Source organism: Meriones unguiculatus, chromosome 12 (assembly GCF_030254825.1).
Source record: "Meriones unguiculatus strain TT.TT164.6M chromosome 12, Bangor_MerUng_6.1, whole genome shotgun sequence".
Taxonomy (NCBI): Eukaryota; Metazoa; Chordata; class Mammalia; order Rodentia; family Muridae; genus Meriones; species Meriones unguiculatus.
In genome coordinates this window covers 87,238,625-87,256,728 of record NC_083360.1, presented here as the reverse complement: position 1 = coordinate 87,256,728, position 18,104 = coordinate 87,238,625, and the positions used below count along the sequence as shown (strand labels likewise).

The 18,104-nt window shown below is 41.1% G+C and overlaps 1 protein-coding gene across 4 annotated transcripts in view; it reads right to left on the bottom strand.

The window, feature by feature from the left end:
- The window catches only part of Eps15 (epidermal growth factor receptor pathway substrate 15), a 100,534-nt gene that overhangs the window by 69,240 nt on the left and 13,190 nt on the right, over window positions 1–18,104 (bottom strand). For all 4 annotated transcript variants that reach the window (XM_060366109.1, XM_060366110.1, XM_021660807.2 and 1 more), the window contains exons 2-5: window positions 11,937–11,978; window positions 7,024–7,113; window positions 6,062–6,109; window positions 1,283–1,378 (exon numbers count right to left, since the gene is read on the bottom strand). In XM_060366109.1, coding sequence (XP_060222092.1) covers window positions 1,283–1,378; window positions 6,062–6,109; window positions 7,024–7,113; window positions 11,937–11,978 — 276 coding nt within the window. The remainder of the gene's footprint in view (window positions 1–1,282; window positions 1,379–6,061; window positions 6,110–7,023; window positions 7,114–11,936; window positions 11,979–18,104) is intronic.

The window sequence follows — 18,104 nt, the reverse complement described above, 5'->3', positions numbered from 1 at the left end:
TCAGTGTCTTAAAAACAAATATAATCAGCTGGGTGGTAATCCACGCCTTTAATCCCAGCACTTGGAGGCAGAGGCTGGTGGATCTCTGACTTCAAGGCCAGCCTGGTCTACAGAGTGAGTTCCAGGACAGCCAGCCAGGGCTACACAGAGAAACCCTGTCTCAGGAAAAAGGAGGGAGGGAGGGAGAGAGGGAGGGGTAGATGGAGGAAGGACAGAAGGGAAAGAAAAATTAATCAATCTTACTCATAAACTAAAAAGACAAATGTAGACATCTACAATAAGTTTGACTACAGTGTGCAAGCACATGCACAAGGAAACCGACATGCCAACCGATCACTGGTAGAAGTGAAATCACTCATGCAAAGCCTTTTTCTTATGTGCCCCAGGCAAGGAGCAGCTTTGGGCAGGAGGCCAGGCATCAAGCTAGAAGAACACATGACTGCTATCTGCTCTGCCCTGAGTGATAGAAGACCACCACCACCACCGTCTCTCTTTGCCATTGTCAGGAGTTACACGCAAAACCTTTTTATATTTCTGCATATGGGAAATAGCATAAACAAAATGATTATTCATCGTAACATTTTTCCTTAAAAAATTACCTTCATGCGTATTAGAATTTACATAAATTATAGTAAAATATAAACAAGAAACACTATGAAAACACTAAATAAACTTTGTTAACATGTAAGCATCTCTAAAAACGTTTGTTTTAAAGGGTATGGAATAAAATACATAAAATGCTACCATTATAAAAATTTTAAATGCATATTTATATTTCTTATATGCACATATAACTCTGAATGACATAGAAAACTAGTAACAGCAGAGGTTACTAAGAAATAAACCAGACAGGGATTAAAGCAAAAGCAAAAGAAAAAAAAAAAAAAAAAGAGTATGTTACTTTTTATTTCCAATCGTGTCCATTTTTTAAGTGTGAATGTAGTGTGTGTTTGTGTATGGTTCTGTGTGGAGGCTAGAGGTTGGCTTCAGGTGTTGCCTTCATTTGCTGTCCATTTTACTTACTTAGGCAGGACCTGTCATGTTGCTCAGAGCTCACTGACTCCACCGGTTTAGCTAACCAGCATGCCCTGCGGCATTCCCTCTCACATCCTGAACTCTGGGGTTACAGGCAGGTCACTCTGCCTGTCCAGCGTTTACGTGGGCACTGGCGATCTAAGCTCCAGTCCTCATGCTTACAGGGCAAGCGTTTTATCCACTGGACCATCTTCCCAGCCCTAACCTTTTCAATTAAACACTTTTTACAAGTAAAATAATTTCTTACAAATCTTGGTGGAGGAACAGCCAGGTTCAAGCTACTCAGTGAAACTTCTAGTCCATTCTGGGCACAAGCCACAAGCCGTAGTGCAACGAAGAATTCCTGACAGAGAAAAGCATAAATGTTAGGAGCTTTTTTCCCCAATCGACCTTCTTTTAAACTTACTTTATGATCTGAAAATATAATTCACAGTTATTCCACAGAATTATACAGCAACAAATATTAACAGTACATTTGCTTTAAAAACATTTGCTTTAAAATTGAGAAAAAACATGCATAAAGATTTTTCTAACATTATTATTTAAAAAGGTAATTTAAATAAAAATATTTAAATAAACTATGGTACGTAAAAGTAAAAACAGAATATTTATACTTTATTTTTAATTTTTATTTTTTATATTAATTACAGTTTATTTACCCTGTATCCCAGCTGTAGCCCCCCCCATTCCCTCCCAATCCCACCCTCCCTCTCTCATCTCCTCCCTGCCCTCTCTAAGTCCATTGATAGGGGCGGTCCTCCTCCCCTTCCATCTGACCCTAGCCTATCAGGTCTCATCAGGACTGTCTGCCATGTCCTCCTCTGTGGCCTAACAAGGCTGCTCCTCCCTGCGGGGGGTGGGGTGTGAGGAGGTCAAAGGACCAGCCATTGAGTTCATGTCAAGAGGTAGTCCCTGTTCCCCTTACTAGGGAATCCACTTGGATACTGAGCTGCCATGGGCTATGTCTGAGCAGGATTCTAGGTTATCCCCATGTATCATCCTTGGTTGGAGAACCAGTCTCAGAAAAGACTCCTGTGCCCAGATATATTTAGTCCTGTGGAGCTCCTATCCTCTCCAGGTCTTACTCACTCTCCCTTCTTTTATATGACTCTCTGCACTCTGCCCAAGGTTTGGTTATGTGTCTCAGTATCTGCTTTGCTGATTGGGAATGTAAACTTGTACAACCACTTTGGAAATCAATCTGGTGCTTTTTCAGACAATTAGGAATAGTGCTTCCTCAAGATCCAGCTATATCACTCCTAGGCATATATCCAAAAGATGCTCAAGTACACAACAAGGACATTTGTTCAACCATGTTGGTAGCAGCTTTATTCATAATAGCCAGAACGTGGAAACAACCCAGAGGTCCCTCAACTGAGGAATGGATACAGAAATTGTGGTACATTGGAATACTACTCATCAATTAAAAACAAGGAAATCATGAAATTTGCAGGCAAATGGTGGGATCTAGAAAAGATCATCTGGGTGAGGTATCCCAGAAGCAGAAAGACACACACGGTATATATCACTTATAAGTGGTAACTAGACCTAAAAGATAGGATAAAAATACTAAAATCTCTATACCCCAAAAAGCTAAACAAGAACAAAGACCCGTAGTAAGATGATCAATCCTCACTTAGAAAGACAAATGGGAGGGACATTGGAAGTAGAAGAAAACAGGAAACAGGACAGGAGCCTACCATAGAGGGCCTCTGAAAGACTCTACCTAGCAGGGTATCAAAGCAGATGCCGAGATTCATATTTACACTTTAAGGAATATTCAGTCTCACTAGAAAGTGCTGGTATTAACTGAGGGGCATTTGGGTGGGAAGCCTAACATGAGGGAACAAGTAGCTGTTGTTAAGTCATCTCTGGAATGGGAGAATTGTGAAGCTGGATCAGTAGGCCAAGAGTCAATCCCTGCTCTTCCAGAAGAGCTACAGAAAACAACTGGGCAGCATCTAAAATAACCTAAACTGCTTGACCAAAGGTCTCAATTCAAGAGTATTAAGTTAAGAAATGTGAAAAGGAGGAATTTGTTTGCAGTTGTTCTGAGTTAGACAGGGTTGAAACAGCAAGGTTTATACCCCACTTTTCATGCTAGGGCTGCTGCAGACACCGTGTCTCACTGTTTCCATTCTCACCTAGCCCGTCTTAGCTCTTCCTAACCTTTTCTGACCTTGCAGCCATCTGCCCAGTTCAATACTTGCCTCTTGGAGGTTTTCAAGAGCCTCTCCTTGGGACTGGAAATGTAACTTGGTGGTAGAGTACTTGTCTCACATACATGAGAGACCCTTGGTTGTAGCTTTAGCAAAACTCTCTTTCTCTGTGTGTGACACTCTCACTCTTTCTCTGTGACTCACTCACTCTTTCTCTCTCTCTCTCTCTCTCTTGCTCCATCTCACACTCTCCCTTTTTTCTAATTTACCTAAGAAGTTTCTGTGTAATCAGACTTCAGCTCTCACAGCTGAGAAACTACTTTCTAAATCACAAATAACCTCCTAGCTTCTTCACCCTCCTCACTGTCTCAGCAGCTCAGGCAAAGAAAGATGCTTCAAAGTTCTTCTCATGTACATGGCATCATGAAGCACTCCTACTCCTCTGACTTGTCATGCCTCTTCTGTCCACATTCTGTTTGTGCCGCCAAGCTTTCAGTGCTGGGATTCCTCAACTACCCGGAAAGAATCAGATCCCTTTCCACAGTGCGGATGAGCTCTGAAGTGAAGTAATTCTCCAGTAAGTTCTAGCTCTGCGACTTAAAGCTGCAATGTTATGAGCAAATTAAATGAAAATCATTCCCTAAAAGGAGGACAACCTAATACTATCTACTCTGCAATGCCTTAGGAGCAATGAAATAATCCTATTCTGTAGGAAGAAAGCACCAAGTGTCATTTCTGTCATACAAATTCAATCCTGAGTGCTTTTCTTTTTTTCATAAAATATTTCAAACAGTATTGTCTTTGGGCTGGGGAGATGGCTCTGTGGATAGCGCTTGCCCTCTAAGCATGAGGACTGAAGTTCCGGTCTCTAGAACACACATAAAGCTTCATGCAGCAGTGCTCATGTAATCCCGGCATGCTACGGATAGCCGAGCGGTGGGGAAGGAGCCTGTACAAGCTTCGGCCAGCTAGCCTGCCATATGCAGCAGAAACGACAAAGAAACCCTGCCTCCATCAGGGCTGACAGTAAAGACTGACACTTGACCTCTCATCTCCACATGTGCACCAGGCATACAGGGCTCTGTACTCAGACATACACATGAGCATGCACACACAAATACATAGTAAACACATACTTAAAAATAGGCCATCGCTATAGTTTTCATCTTATATGCCCACACACATACACCAAGCTCACATGCTAAGGCGTGGATGGTGTTAACTCTAGGAGGCAGGGCCTACATAGGTCCCTGAGGGTGACCCTTGAAGAAAACATTGGGACCCCGGCCCTTTCTGCTTTTTGTCCTTCTCAGCAGCAGTGAGGTAAGCAAGTTTTCATTCACACGGCTTTGCTGTTCTGCTTCAGCACAGACCCAGAAACAATGCAGCCAAAGACTACAGGATGGAACTTCTGTAACCACGAGAAAACATAAATCTTTCTTCAAAAGCCAAAACAAAACACTGTGCCTTCAATGTAAACTCAAACTTCAACAGCAGACCCATGTGCCTAGCGACCTGGGTGTAACCAAGACAACTCAAATTCACCCCATGTGCAGGACTACCAACAAAGAAGTATTATATCATCAACTCCTAAGGAGAAGTACAACGGTGTCACCGCTGCACTTATAAAACCTGGCTCTTACTGCAACAAATATGTGCTGCCCGTACCTGAGCGCCCTGTCCTCAGTGCCTTGAACTGGCCCTTCCAGTCCAATGAGGACTACCATACTCTGGTCCTGAGACTCTGACTAAGAGAATGGGTGTTCTTGAGGCTAGAGAGATGACTTAGACAGTAAGAGCATTTGCTGCTCTTCCAGAGGACATGGGTTTGATTCCTAGCACCCACATGGTAGCTCACAGCTCTAATTCCAGTCCTAGGGGATCCAATGCCCTCTTCTGACCCCTGAAGGCACCAGGCAGGCACGTAGTACAAGAACATCCGCACCATGCAGGTGAAACACCCACATACATGAAGTCATTTTCACATAAAAGAGGCTGGGCATCTTCACTGTCATCTCATTATTAGTCGAATCCCATTCCTGGTTTGACCTTGTTTTAGCTATGCTCATAGGGAACATGAGCTTTCCACAGTGGGTGCTAAGCAAGATTATCAGGACAAAGCAAACTTTCAACAAGCCAAACAAAGTATATGCATGGCATTCCATACCTTTGGCTATGACTACTTTCATATATTTATAGGTTAGAGTATACTTTAAGCTTGTAAACCACTTTTTGGTTTATAGATAAGAAATAAAACCTACACAAGAATTCAGGTTGGATCAGCCCAAAGACTCCTTTCAAAGGTCTGGGCTTATCAACAGTAACACTTACTTATAAAGCCAATGTTTACTTATGAGCTTGTATACTCAAGACATTTAATTAATAAAATTAAAATTTTATAAATGTATAAAATGTTATTAATTTAATTAATTGATACAATGAGTAAAGTCTTTCTGTAGGCGATATATGCTTCAAAAAAGAATATGTCACCAAACTTTAGCCATCAGATAGCTAAATGTTCAGTCCTTAGAAATGCTTTCAGTGGAGCCGGGCAGGCATGGTGGCACACACCTTTAACCCCAGCACGCAGAAGGCAGAGTTCAAGGCCAGCCTGGTCTACAAAGTGAATCCAGACAGCCAGGGCTACACAGAGAAATCTTGTCCAGAAAAACCAAGATACACACACACACACACACACACACACACACAGAGAGAGAGAGAGAGAGAGAGAGAGAGAGAGAGAGAGAGAGAGAGATGTTTTCAGGAACCCATGGTCTTGAAAAACTAATTTTGAGCTTTAAAAAAAATCTGCTACTTTTTGTTTCAAATTAGCCAAAAAGTAATTCAAACAAATCTCTCAATCTTACTTGTTTGTTCAGGACACCTTTGCCATCTGTGTCGGCTAAATCCCAAATCTGAAATTTAGGGGAGGAAGAAGAATCAATCTCTCTATATATTTTAACAAAAGTCATTTAGAAGATAAATTAAATCCCTGTAATTTATAACTTCATGTCTATGTAAACAGATCTAAGAGATCATTCAGTGCAACTCTTTCACAGAAGCATGAAAGCCCAGGTCAGGAGATCTGGCATAAGAACATAAAAAGAATGAGGGAAAATTAAACCCAAGTTCCAAGTTCTAGCCAAATGCCCTTTCACTAGCCCAGGGTTTAACTCTGAGTCAAGTGTTATCTCCTGAAACATACTACCCTGATTTTCATTCTTACTAAGATGGATTTTTTTTCCCCCTATGGAAAGTTAATGTTTATCTGTAAATTATAACCTTATTAATATTGAATATTCTTCAAAAATGTTATTATATATCAATATACTATACACAACAGTTTGGCAGTGAGGGGTTCTTTCCAACCCCTCACTCCACTTTGCATACTAAACAGAGGCAGCTTTATAAAAGAAGCAAGCATAGGTCCTCCACTTTGCAGGACAGAGGCAGCTTTATAAAAGAAGCAAGCATAGGTCCTCCACTTTGCAGGACAGAGGCAGCTTTATAAAAGAAGCAAGCATAGGTCCAATTGTTTGAGTGGGTAACAAGGTTCCTACTCAGTGCTGTATCTCCCCACAATATTCAAATGGACAATTACTTTCTCATTTCATCCTAGTCAAAAGTGATGTTTCTCAAGTGCTCAACATTATCTTAATTTTCAAAGGAATAAATTACTACACCATGACACCCCATCCTATTACTATAATTGCTTCTATGACTCAGTTCTAACTTATATGTTTCTTAACTGTATCCTTCTGACTTTATTTGCAGTTCCACTATGCTTCTACATATTCATTATAGTCTAGTTATAATAAACACATACTACCTTTCCGAGAATCAAGTCTGGAAGCCCCGATTTTTTCAGGAACACAGCCGCATCTGAAGCCAACACCCTTCCAGTATTGCCCGTATCAACCTGAAAAGATAGAAACAGGAAGCCAACACTAAAACACAAAATCAAAATTACCATCACTTCTCTCTCTCCCCTCCCTACCTTAGAAACTGGAACCAGAATCCTGCTAACAAGGGCAAGGACCCTTCAGAGCCTTGTCAGAATGGTACCATCTAGAGAGGAGTCAATTTGCAAAAGACGTGTCTATTAAGTCTAGTATACAAGTAAAATTCAAGCTCAGGAAAAGTGAATGAGTAGAGTCAGACACGAGCACGAATCCTCTAACTCCACATTTTTTATGACTGTCATTTAAATGCCAATATAAGAAAAAAGTACTTCCTGGAGGTCTTCTGACAAACTAGAATGGCTGTGTATGTTATCTAACTCTGCAAATGTTTTAAATCAAGTACTTTTATATCCACTCTTAGAAACTGTAATACTTAAAAGAATCAAGGTAGTATTAGCTCTAAACCCAGCAGCAAGTCATAACAACCTTTAAAAGACTGTTTAGTTTTACAGTACACCAAGAGAACCACATCATTTTCACTGATGGGGACTTTCCGTTACGACAGAATGAGGTCACAACAAACGAGAGAGGAAAAACCCTCATTTTTGTAAAGACTTCCTAAATTTCTATTTGTAAATATGAATAGTAAATCTTAAAAGGTCGTGGGAAAGGAAATATTATACTAGGATATTCATAAACTAGCTGTGTTTCTAGTTTAAAGACTTTTACTGTAAACACTCAAAGTATTCTACACAGCCCAGTAGCAGCATAGCAGCAAAACAAACAAAACAAACAAACAAAAAAGCTTTCAAAGGCAAGAACAGGCCAGATCAGGCACTCAGCGAAAAAAGAAAAAATGCCTAACCCTTCAGTTTGGGGGAAGAAGGAAATATAGAAGGTGTAGGGAAACATGCCGCTGGAACTCTCCAGAACTACTTTTCTTCGGGCACTTCCTGACCGTAAAAAAGGAATATTCACACCCACATAACTGAACTATCCGTGCACTCCAAGTAAACCTGGACAAATCCATGAAGTACTCAGACATTACCTTCCAGAGGACTCTTCCACTCTTGCAGTCACAGTAACAAAGCATCCACTTCCACTCACCTACAGGAAGTTTCCACAGCCTGATTCCTGCAAACAGCTCTCGGCTATAAACTACACTCTAGAATCGCTGTCTTCCAGTGAGTTCCATAGCCTCACAAAAGATTTTGCATTTCAACACTTAAAAGAATACAGACTTCTGGGCATGTATGAAGCCTTGCGTTCAATTCTCAGTCTACTAAAAGAAAAAGAATAATACAAAGCAGACACTATGCATGTCTTTTTAAAAACTACTTTTTGTGTGCGTAGTGTTTTGCCTGCACATTCAACTATCTGTGCACCACATATGTGCAGTGCCGATATAGGCTAGAAGAGGATACTGGATGCCCTGAAGCTGGAGTCATAGATGGTGTTGAGCCACCGTGTGGGTGCTGGGAATTGAACCAGGTCCTCTGGAAAAGCAGCTGGTGTTCCTACCTACTGGGCATCTCTCCAATCCCAGCTCGAGTGTCTTTCATCCCAATACTTGGGAAGAGGCAAGAGGACTGGGAAGTCAAGGCACACTTCCATTACACAGCAAGTTTCAAGGCCAGTCTGGGCTGCATACAATTCTGTCTCAATAGCCGGGCATGGTGGTTGTGGACCCCTTTAATCCCAGCATTCCACAGGCAGGACAGAAGCAGACAGATCTCTGAATTCATGGCCAACCTGAACTACAGACTGAGTTTCAGAACAGCCAGCCAGGGCTACACAGAGAAACCTTGTCTCAAAACAAACAAACAAACAAACAAAAAAGGTCCCATCTAAAAAAAGGGAGAAAAGTACTCCCGTTCAGAACTTTTAGACTACACAAGTAAACTGAATTAGGCCTCTGGCCTCTCTTTAGCCTGGAAGCTGATCTACTGCACCAAAGCAAACTCCTGACACAAGACAAGCCGAAAAAGAATTACACAGGAGTGAACAAATTGTTTACAATTTAGTGGTGCTTATTATTTGGAATGCTATTGGAATTTTGTGGTTTTGGGCATCAGAGTGTCAGGTAGACACTTGACCATGATGAGCACATACTGGGCTATTTTACCCAGCCCTCTGCTGGGATTGTTTTATTTTATTTTTTAAAAGACAAGGTCTTACTCTGTTGTAAGCCAGCTCTGAACTACCTGATTCAAGTGATCCTCCTGCCTCGCCTTGTATTTTTCTTTCTTCATTTCCCTTCTTCTTCTGTTGTTTTAACGGCTGGGGGGTCTTCTAAAATATTTTAAAATTATTTGTGTGTGTGATGGGGACGGGGCACGGCCTGCGAGGCCTGAGGGTAACTGTTGAGAGTCCACTCTTTCCACGTACCGCGCACTGAGGAGCAAGCTCAGGGCACCAGGACTGGACAGCAGACACCTTTACCTGAGCAGTCGTCTCACAGGCCTCTCCCTAGTCTTTCTCATCTTTTTGTTCTGTCTTTGGCTTTTGCTCCAAGAGTCAAGGCTTCCATGTGGCCCAGGCTGACCCTATACTCTCGACACCCTGCCACCCCCATCTCCACTTCCCAAGTGCTGGAATCATAGGCACACACAATGCCCAACTCTTTTTTTACACAGTCTCTTCTGTAACCCAGGCTAGCCTCAAACTCATGACATTTTCCTTAGCCTCTTGAATATCAGATTACAGACCCCGTGTGTACCTGCCGGTCATGGTTTAGGTCCCAGTTTCCTTCCTTTTACTGAGACAGGGTTTCATGTATGTAGCCCAGCCTGCATCAAACTCCAATGTAACTGCAGATGCCCTGATCCTGCCTCGGTCTCCCAAGTTCTAGGATTAAAGGCATGTGGTACACCTGCTAAGGAAACCTCAGGAATCACCCTCCCCCCCCCCCGACAGAACTTGGGACAGCTTGTTCAGAGCACACTAAATAAGCAATCTACCAGTATGGTACATCCTCAGCTCAAAATGCGTGAAAAAACGACTTCCCTTTCCTTCTTAGGCTATTTCAAGTAGGAGCCACTTTAGTAAACCAAATAAAACACTTTCCAATAGGACCTGATTTCTTTGATCTATCATATACCAAAACGATAATAATATAATCACAGGTCAACAATTTCTTTGCCTTTTTAAAGGGTGTAATGTAATTAACCAAATATATAACACAAGGCCATATTTAAGAACAAGTCTCTTTCATTCTGAAAAAGCTATCTGTAAATAACAGTGACACTCCTAGAAAGAGTGGGTATGGGTTGGGGAAAGAAGATGGCTCTGTCAGCCTCAGGACAGTTCAGATGCCCCAATTCTGATCCCCTGAAGGCTTTAAAGCATAACTTTAAAGTTCTGGGTTTGAATCCCAGAACTCAAGTAAAAGCCTGGGTGTGGTAGTGAACTACAATTCCAGCCAGGGTGAAGTGGGATTCAGAAACGGGTGGATCCCAGGAGCTCAATGGCCAGCTAGCTTAGCCTGTTTGGTCACAGACTCAGCAAAAGAGACCTTGTCTCAAATAAAAGATGGAACGCACCCGAATAAGGATACTTCTTTAACCTCCACATTCGCACACATATGTACACAGCACATACAAGGAAAGAAAACTGGCCTACTACCTGGTTTTATAAAGTCCCACCATCAAGTAGTAAGAGAAGGGCTTTATCTAAAAACTTTAGCACATCTGGGGAAAACTCATTTCTAATTCCCATGTACAACTCGGAAATATGGTGGAAAGAATTTCTAAGGTTTAGATCCTAACCTAAAGCCAGAAGAACAGATAAGAAAAGTTTAAAAGTTCAATCAAAAACCAGCCATGAAGCTAGGAATGGCAGCAAGAACCTGTAATCCTAACACTAAAGAGGTCAAGGTAGGAGGAGAAACAGTTCAAGGCCAGCCTCTGCTACACAGCAAATCTGAGGCTAGATTGGGCTGGAATGATACCTTGTCCTCACCCCATCTGAAAAAGATTACAGACATGACGGTATATGCCTGCAGTCCCAGCAATGGGGGGGGGGGGGGCAGGAAGGATGGTAACCTAGGAAAATCTTAAGCTCCTGGTCCTCTTGCTTCCTCCATTAAGTGGTAGGATTAACAAATTATCACCACATCTGGATTTGTATTCTAAATTTTATAGCTGAATGTTTCCCTGAGTAATTAACTATCAACGTCCTTGATACACGTTTTGTTTGATTTGTTCTGCAGAGCTGGGAATTAAACCAAGGGCTCTGTGTGTGCTGAGCATGTCATCTACCAAAGAGCTCCACCCTCAGCCCCGCGCTCACTCAGTGTGTGACAGCCATGTTCCCTGTCTATACCTTACACCCCATAACCTCAGCACTAGAGGCAGGAGGGCTGTGACGAGGCAGGCTACACTCCACGCCAGCCAGACAACAGAGAAGATCTTGCCAAACCACCAAACAAACAACACATAACAGTTATTTCTATTTGGCTTACACATTAATTTGGATATTTATATCTGGATGAATATATCTAATGTTCTATTGATTTTTTTAACATAGACATTTAAGGTAATTAAATTCTTTTTCTTTTTTCTGAGAGCTAATACCTAGTATTTGGTGCATGCCTGTAATCTCAGCACCCTAGAGATTAAGGTAGGGTTATTTACTAAAAGGCAAACAGACAGCACCTAGCAGGACCCTCTCAAAAAAAACAAAAACAGTATCAAGTACTCAGAGTCAGAGGCTGAGGCCCAAAAGGCTGAAAGCATGACACATCAACCCTCTCTAGTGACTGCTCATCTACACGCATACAATCCACAATGGATAGCATATTCTGTGTTCAATTCAGAATATAAATATAATAAAATCTTACCTGTCTATAGTACTTTTCATATACAGGATTCCCACTTGACAACTAAAATAAACAATAAATAGTAATTATATTTTATTCAATAACTCCTTGTGATACATTTGGTATTCATTCAAAAGATATTTGGGAAACAAAGACAAAAAGATAAAAACATTATTCATTTCAGAAAGACTGGGATTTTGGGGGGTTTTGGGTTTGGTTTTTTGGGTTTTTTTCCATTCTTCTTTTTTGGAGACAAGGAGGAGAATGAATAAACAGTCACAGGGTTACAAAGAATCAGGAAAACAAGAATCTAAGGTTTTTGTTCATGCACAATTCTACCCAGAAGCCCAACACATAAGGAAAGTGGGTTTAAAGCTCTCTTCAAAATGTCTATCCTCCACCCAAGTACCCAAGGCATTAAAATAAATTCAGAATCTACAATAAAGGAATCGGCAGTGGGCTGAGGGATGCAGTATGGTAGGAAAGCACTTGCCTAACATATAATAAGGCGTGCTTATGAGCACAGCACCACAACAAACAGCCTGGGGTGCTGATGATGATCTGACGTCACCAGAGTTGAATTGCTTATATGCAGGCAGTGCCACTCACTTCACAGCCCAGTTCAAAGGGCTCCTTGTCCAGCTGATGAACATCTGAAAGGCTCATCTGAAAGGCAGCCCAAGAGGGCCAATTCAAAAGCTCAGGTTTGCCTGTACAGGAATGTGGAACAATGTTCTGGATAAAGAAGGGCATCTAATAAGAATTAAAGAGTGACAGGAAAGCAAGAATGCAAAATTATGGAAGGAAGAAATGGGGCGACTGTACTTAGAGGTAACATATATGCGGGCAGTTAACAAGGTCAACCACAGTTGTACAAAACCGGAGGAAGTATGGACATGATGGTGCATGCCTGTGTACCAGTTGATGCCAGTCTGACATGTAAGCGCACAGACACACACACACACACATACATAAAGGAGAAAAAAGTTATGAACAAGAGATAACAGTGTAACATTTCGTAAAAGTCAATTTATAAAGGGCACCATCCATCTGCTATAGCAGACACTATACATTAAAATAAGGATAAAAGGGAGTCAAATTCAAAAGTGATAGTGTGTGTGTGTGAGAGAGAGACAGAGAGAGAGAGAGCTGACAGTACTTACTAAGAGGTGAGAGAGAAGAGGCGCATGGGTAGAAATACCCATATACACAGTATGGAATATATACTATATATAAATCAATATATACTCAAGATATAGTATGTGTATGCCAAGCCTGTACACATATCCTGAGGTTTAGTTCTTTGGGACAGTTCTTTCTCTGTTTAGCAGCTCTGGCTGACCCGGAACTTGCTTTGTAGACCAGGTTGGCCTCAAACTCACAGAGATCCACCCGCCTCTGCTTCCCGAGCACTAGGATTAAAGGCGCCACCAGTTTCAGAGTTCACTTGCCAGAGAATCAGGATACAAACTGCAAACACCACCGTGTCCCTGAACGTGCCCAGGGGTTGCCCAGGACAATCTTGACTCAGTCTGCTGTCCTAGCAGTCACGCAAGTCATTGCTATTGTCTCGGATTTCTCATTTTAAAAAACTCAACTACTGAGCATCTTATCCAGCGTCCTCCTTCTGGCTCAGCTTCTTTAGGTGTACAGATTTTAGTATGTTTATCCTATACTATATGGCTAATATCCACCTATGAGTGAGTATATGTGTGTCTTTCTGCTTCTCGGATACCTCAATCAGGATGATCTTTTCTAGTTCCCACCATTTGCCTCCAAATTTCATGATTTCCTCATTTTTAATTGCTGAGTAGTATTCCATTGTATAAATGTACCACAATTTCTGTATCCATTCCTCCAGTGAGGGACCTCTGGGTTGTTTCCTGGTTCTGGCTCTTATGAATAAAGCTGCTATGAACATGGTAGAGCAAATGTCCTTGTACCCTTGAGCATCTTTTGGATATATGCCTAGGAGTGGTATAGCTGGATCTTGAGGAAGCGCTATTCCTAATTGTCTGAGAAAGCACCAGATTGATTTCCAAAGTGGTTGTAACAAGTTTACATTCCCACCAGCATCATCACGTGAGTACAGGAGATAGTTTAATATTCATGACAGTGCCCAGAGTAGTAACCAAATCTCAAGGCACTGAACTCAGCACTTGAAAACACAGGTGTACCTGCCTATGTTGTCACTTGAGTTTTGATTTTAGCCATTCTGATGGGTGTAAGGTGAAATCTCAGAGTCATTTTGATTTGCACATCCCTGATGGTTAAGGATATTGCTCACTCCTCACTCAGAAAGGCAAACGAGATGGACATCAGACGAGGGAGAAAACAGGCAACAGGACAGGAACCTACCACAGAGGGCCTTTGAAAGACTCTACCAGCAAGGTATCCGAGCAGATGATGAGACTCAGAGCCAAACTCTGGACAGAGTGCAGGGAATCTTATGAAAGAAGGGAGAGATAGAAAGACCCGGAGAGGACAGGAACTCCATAAGGAGAGCAACAGAAAAAAAAAAAATTGTGGGCCCAGGTGTCTTTTCTGAGACTGATACTCCAAACAAGTACCATGCATGGAGATAACCTAGAACCTCTGCACAGATGTAGTCCATGTCAGATCAGGCTCCAAGTGTAGCCCAGGATGGACTTTGTATACCTTCACTGTATACTAACTCCTAGGCACGGTATATGCTTGTTGGAGGCAGGTACACCTGTGTTTTCAAGTGCTGAGTTCAGTGCCTTGAGATTTGGTTACTACTCTGGGCACTGTTATGAATATTGAACTATCTCCTGTACTCACATGACGATAGGAAATGTTCCCCAATTGTCCCTAGTTGGCTGATTAAAAGGCCTACACATGGGCAGGGCAGAAGTGAGGGGTGAAGCTAGGACTGGTGAGTTTTAGGAAGAGAAGGATCACAGGCAAGGAGACAAGTACCACAGAAGGAAGGAGGCAGGAGCCACAAAGGGTTAGCATGGAGAGGAGCATGTGGCCAGACCAGCATGGGTGGAAAAGCAGCCTAGATGAAGAACATTATCAAGTGTTTTGGGATTATGGATGGGAAGTAGCCCAGATAGGAATTATTAGAGCAGATGGTGTGGGACGGTAAAGGTAAATGAGATGTAGATGAGAGGTAAAGGAAGCTTAAGAAGAAATATCTGCCTTGTCCTGGGTCAAAGAAGGCTAGTCTACAATCTATCGGGTGTCTGTGCCTTTAACTGATTATAACACGTTAGGTAATACTGCCGTGTTAATTATAGCGCTAATAAACTTTATTAGACCTACTTCTATATTATCAACAACATATGCTAGTAGCGCTTAAGTAGTTTAACAACTTAAATAACTCATTTGAAAGATGTTGTCAATTCCATTTTGCTGTCCTGAGTCTTTATAGATTGAGCAGAACATCTTCCTTTCAAGGAAAACCAGCAGAGACGGTGAGATGGCTCATCAGGCAAAGAAGCTTGCTGCCGAGCCTGACGCCCTGAGCTTGATCCCCAGGATTCACATGGAGGAAGAGAACTGATTTCCACAAGTTGTCCTCTGACCCCCACATATAAGCCAGTATGTGCCCCCATCAATATATAAATTATTTTAAAATTTTTAAAAAGAAAACCAGCTAGAGACTCACTTAAAAATATATCCTCAGACACAAGAAACATGGGTAACTTCTTCCTTAACGTCTTGTAAAACAAGATTTTGCCAGTGGTGCTCTCAGCCATTTGTGAAGAATGCAGCGAGAGAAGCAGTGGATGCCTGACACACACAATGCACCTGCCTCCCAGCTAGCTATCTCAGTGGAAAACAGCTTAAGAACAGATCAACAGTAAGAAGTCATATGAAAGCAAGGCAGTTTATTCTTTGTACAGTTGTGACTACCTGTTCTGCTGTTGGGTACCCTTTTTTTTTTAAGATTTATTTATTTATTATATACACAATGTTCTGTCTGCATGTATACCTGCTCTCCAGAAAATGGTATCCAATCTCATTATAGATGGTTGTGAGCCACCATGTGGTTGTTGGGAATTGAACTCAGGACCTCTGGAAGAGCAGCCACTGCTCTTAACCTCTGAGCTATCTCTCCAGCCCTGGGTACCCTTTTTTTAATTACCAAATACAAGCCCTTTAGGAGCAATGAGTTTAAAAAAAAAATGCTGTTAGCACAGAACTAAGCACTTTATTTTCATTTCTCCAGAAAGCGGATAAGCAGATAACTTGCAGGAAACCTTCAAGGATACTTACTATGAAAATTTCAGTGTCACAGCTAATGAACTAGCTGAAAATGTCAACATTCACTGATGCTTTTGTATATAACAGTCGAAATTTTATGGATGAAGCTAATACTGAATACAGGAAGTGCTTCAACATGGCAATATAAAATATAAAGATTTTAGTAGCTAGAATCTTTATAAAAATAAAAATTTAAAAATGTTAAAGCTGCCTTATAAATCTAGCCTAAGTGTCTCAGTGGTAAATCTTTTTAAAATTAAGTCCTCCAAAAGTTGGCTGTGTGCCGTACAAAATCAGCTGAAACCCTTAATCAAGGACTAAAGTTCAGTGAAAAGAACCCCGAGACTCTTGAAGAAAAAAAAGTTTCTCAAAAATAAATAAATTCTGAGCTCCAAACTGTACCTTATTCATCATTACAATACAGATTCACTGTTAGGGTAAAGCCTCTAAGAAGGCGGAGTCCACTACGTGGTTGAACCCCTCACCAACGTGGCACAGCTAAGTGAGAACGGGAAAGGCCGTCCACACTGTCAGCGCTCATCAAGCAAGGTGGGCCAAGGACGTTTATGTACCCAGTAAAGCCAGCTCTCGCCATCGTTGCTAGACTGTAAATGTTCAAACACACACATCATGAACACAGTGAAAATATCTGAAATGATTGAAGTGATCTCGGAGATTAGTTCTGCAAAATAGGATTATGAATATTTTTTTTACATTCTCAATTTTTTACATTCTTATACTCTATGAAGATCCCTTAGGACAGAATACTTATACAGTGAGAATGAAACTAGCTTTCGATTAGGAAAAATAAAAATATATCTAAAACTGTAGTTGTACAAAATTGCACATGAACCTTTTAGCAATGAAATGAAATTCCTAAAGGGAAACTTTTAAATCACAGTTGTCAACATAAAAAATCTACTTCTATTGTAAATTAAAAGCATTATTCCTTATCAATTGTGATAAATATTCATAAATATAAGAGAAATTTCTTTTAAAGGGTAAATTGCAAGTCAGGCGTAGAGGCAGATAGATCTCTGAGTTTGAGGCCAGCCTGGTCTACAGAGGGAGTTCCAGGACAGCCAGGGCTACATAGAGAAACCGTCTTTAAAAAAAAAAAGGAAAAGTAAATTGCTACTTATTACTACACAGTCTTCCTGCAGGCGTGTGAGTGTGAGGCTGTAATATGTACATGCATGGTTTTCCCCAAAGACTGGCACATCATGTCGGTTGTTGACAGAGAATATAGATAAAAAAAATAAATGGCATCCAGACCACCATAGGTCAAACTGTCCCTTGTCACAGTAGTAAATCCACAGTAGCAAAGTGGTACAGAACCCAAAGAATCCATTAAAACAAATAAAGTTACCAAGGTTATAAGACATAAAAATCAATATGTAGAAGTGATTATATTTTATGTACTTGAAGTGAATTTGAAAATAAACTTAAGAAGTCAATTCCATTCACACTCACATAAAAAAGGATAGCATATATAGTAGTAAATTTAACAACTATAAAACACAGCCTCTGAAAAACTAGTAAGACATTGTTGAGCAAAAAAATTATAACATATTAATGAGAAAACACCCTGTGTTCCTGGAATAGGAGTACAAACACTGTGAAGAAGACAAAACTCTTCAAATTCATCTACACATTCAATGCAATTCCCAAGAGAAGCCCCGCCAATGTTTTGTAGAAACTAACAAATTAATCCTATCTAAAGATCATACCAAATTTCAATAAATTAAGACTAGCCAAAATATTCTGGAATAAGAAAAAGCAAAGTTAGATATCTAACATATCTCAAGTTCAAAATTCACTATAAAACAATTACCCTCAGTTGGATGTGGTGGCACACGCCTTTAATCCCAGCTCTTGGGAGGCAGAGGCAGGTGACTCTCTGAGTTCGAGCCCAGCCTGGTCTACAGAGTGAGTTCCAGGACAGACAGAGCTACA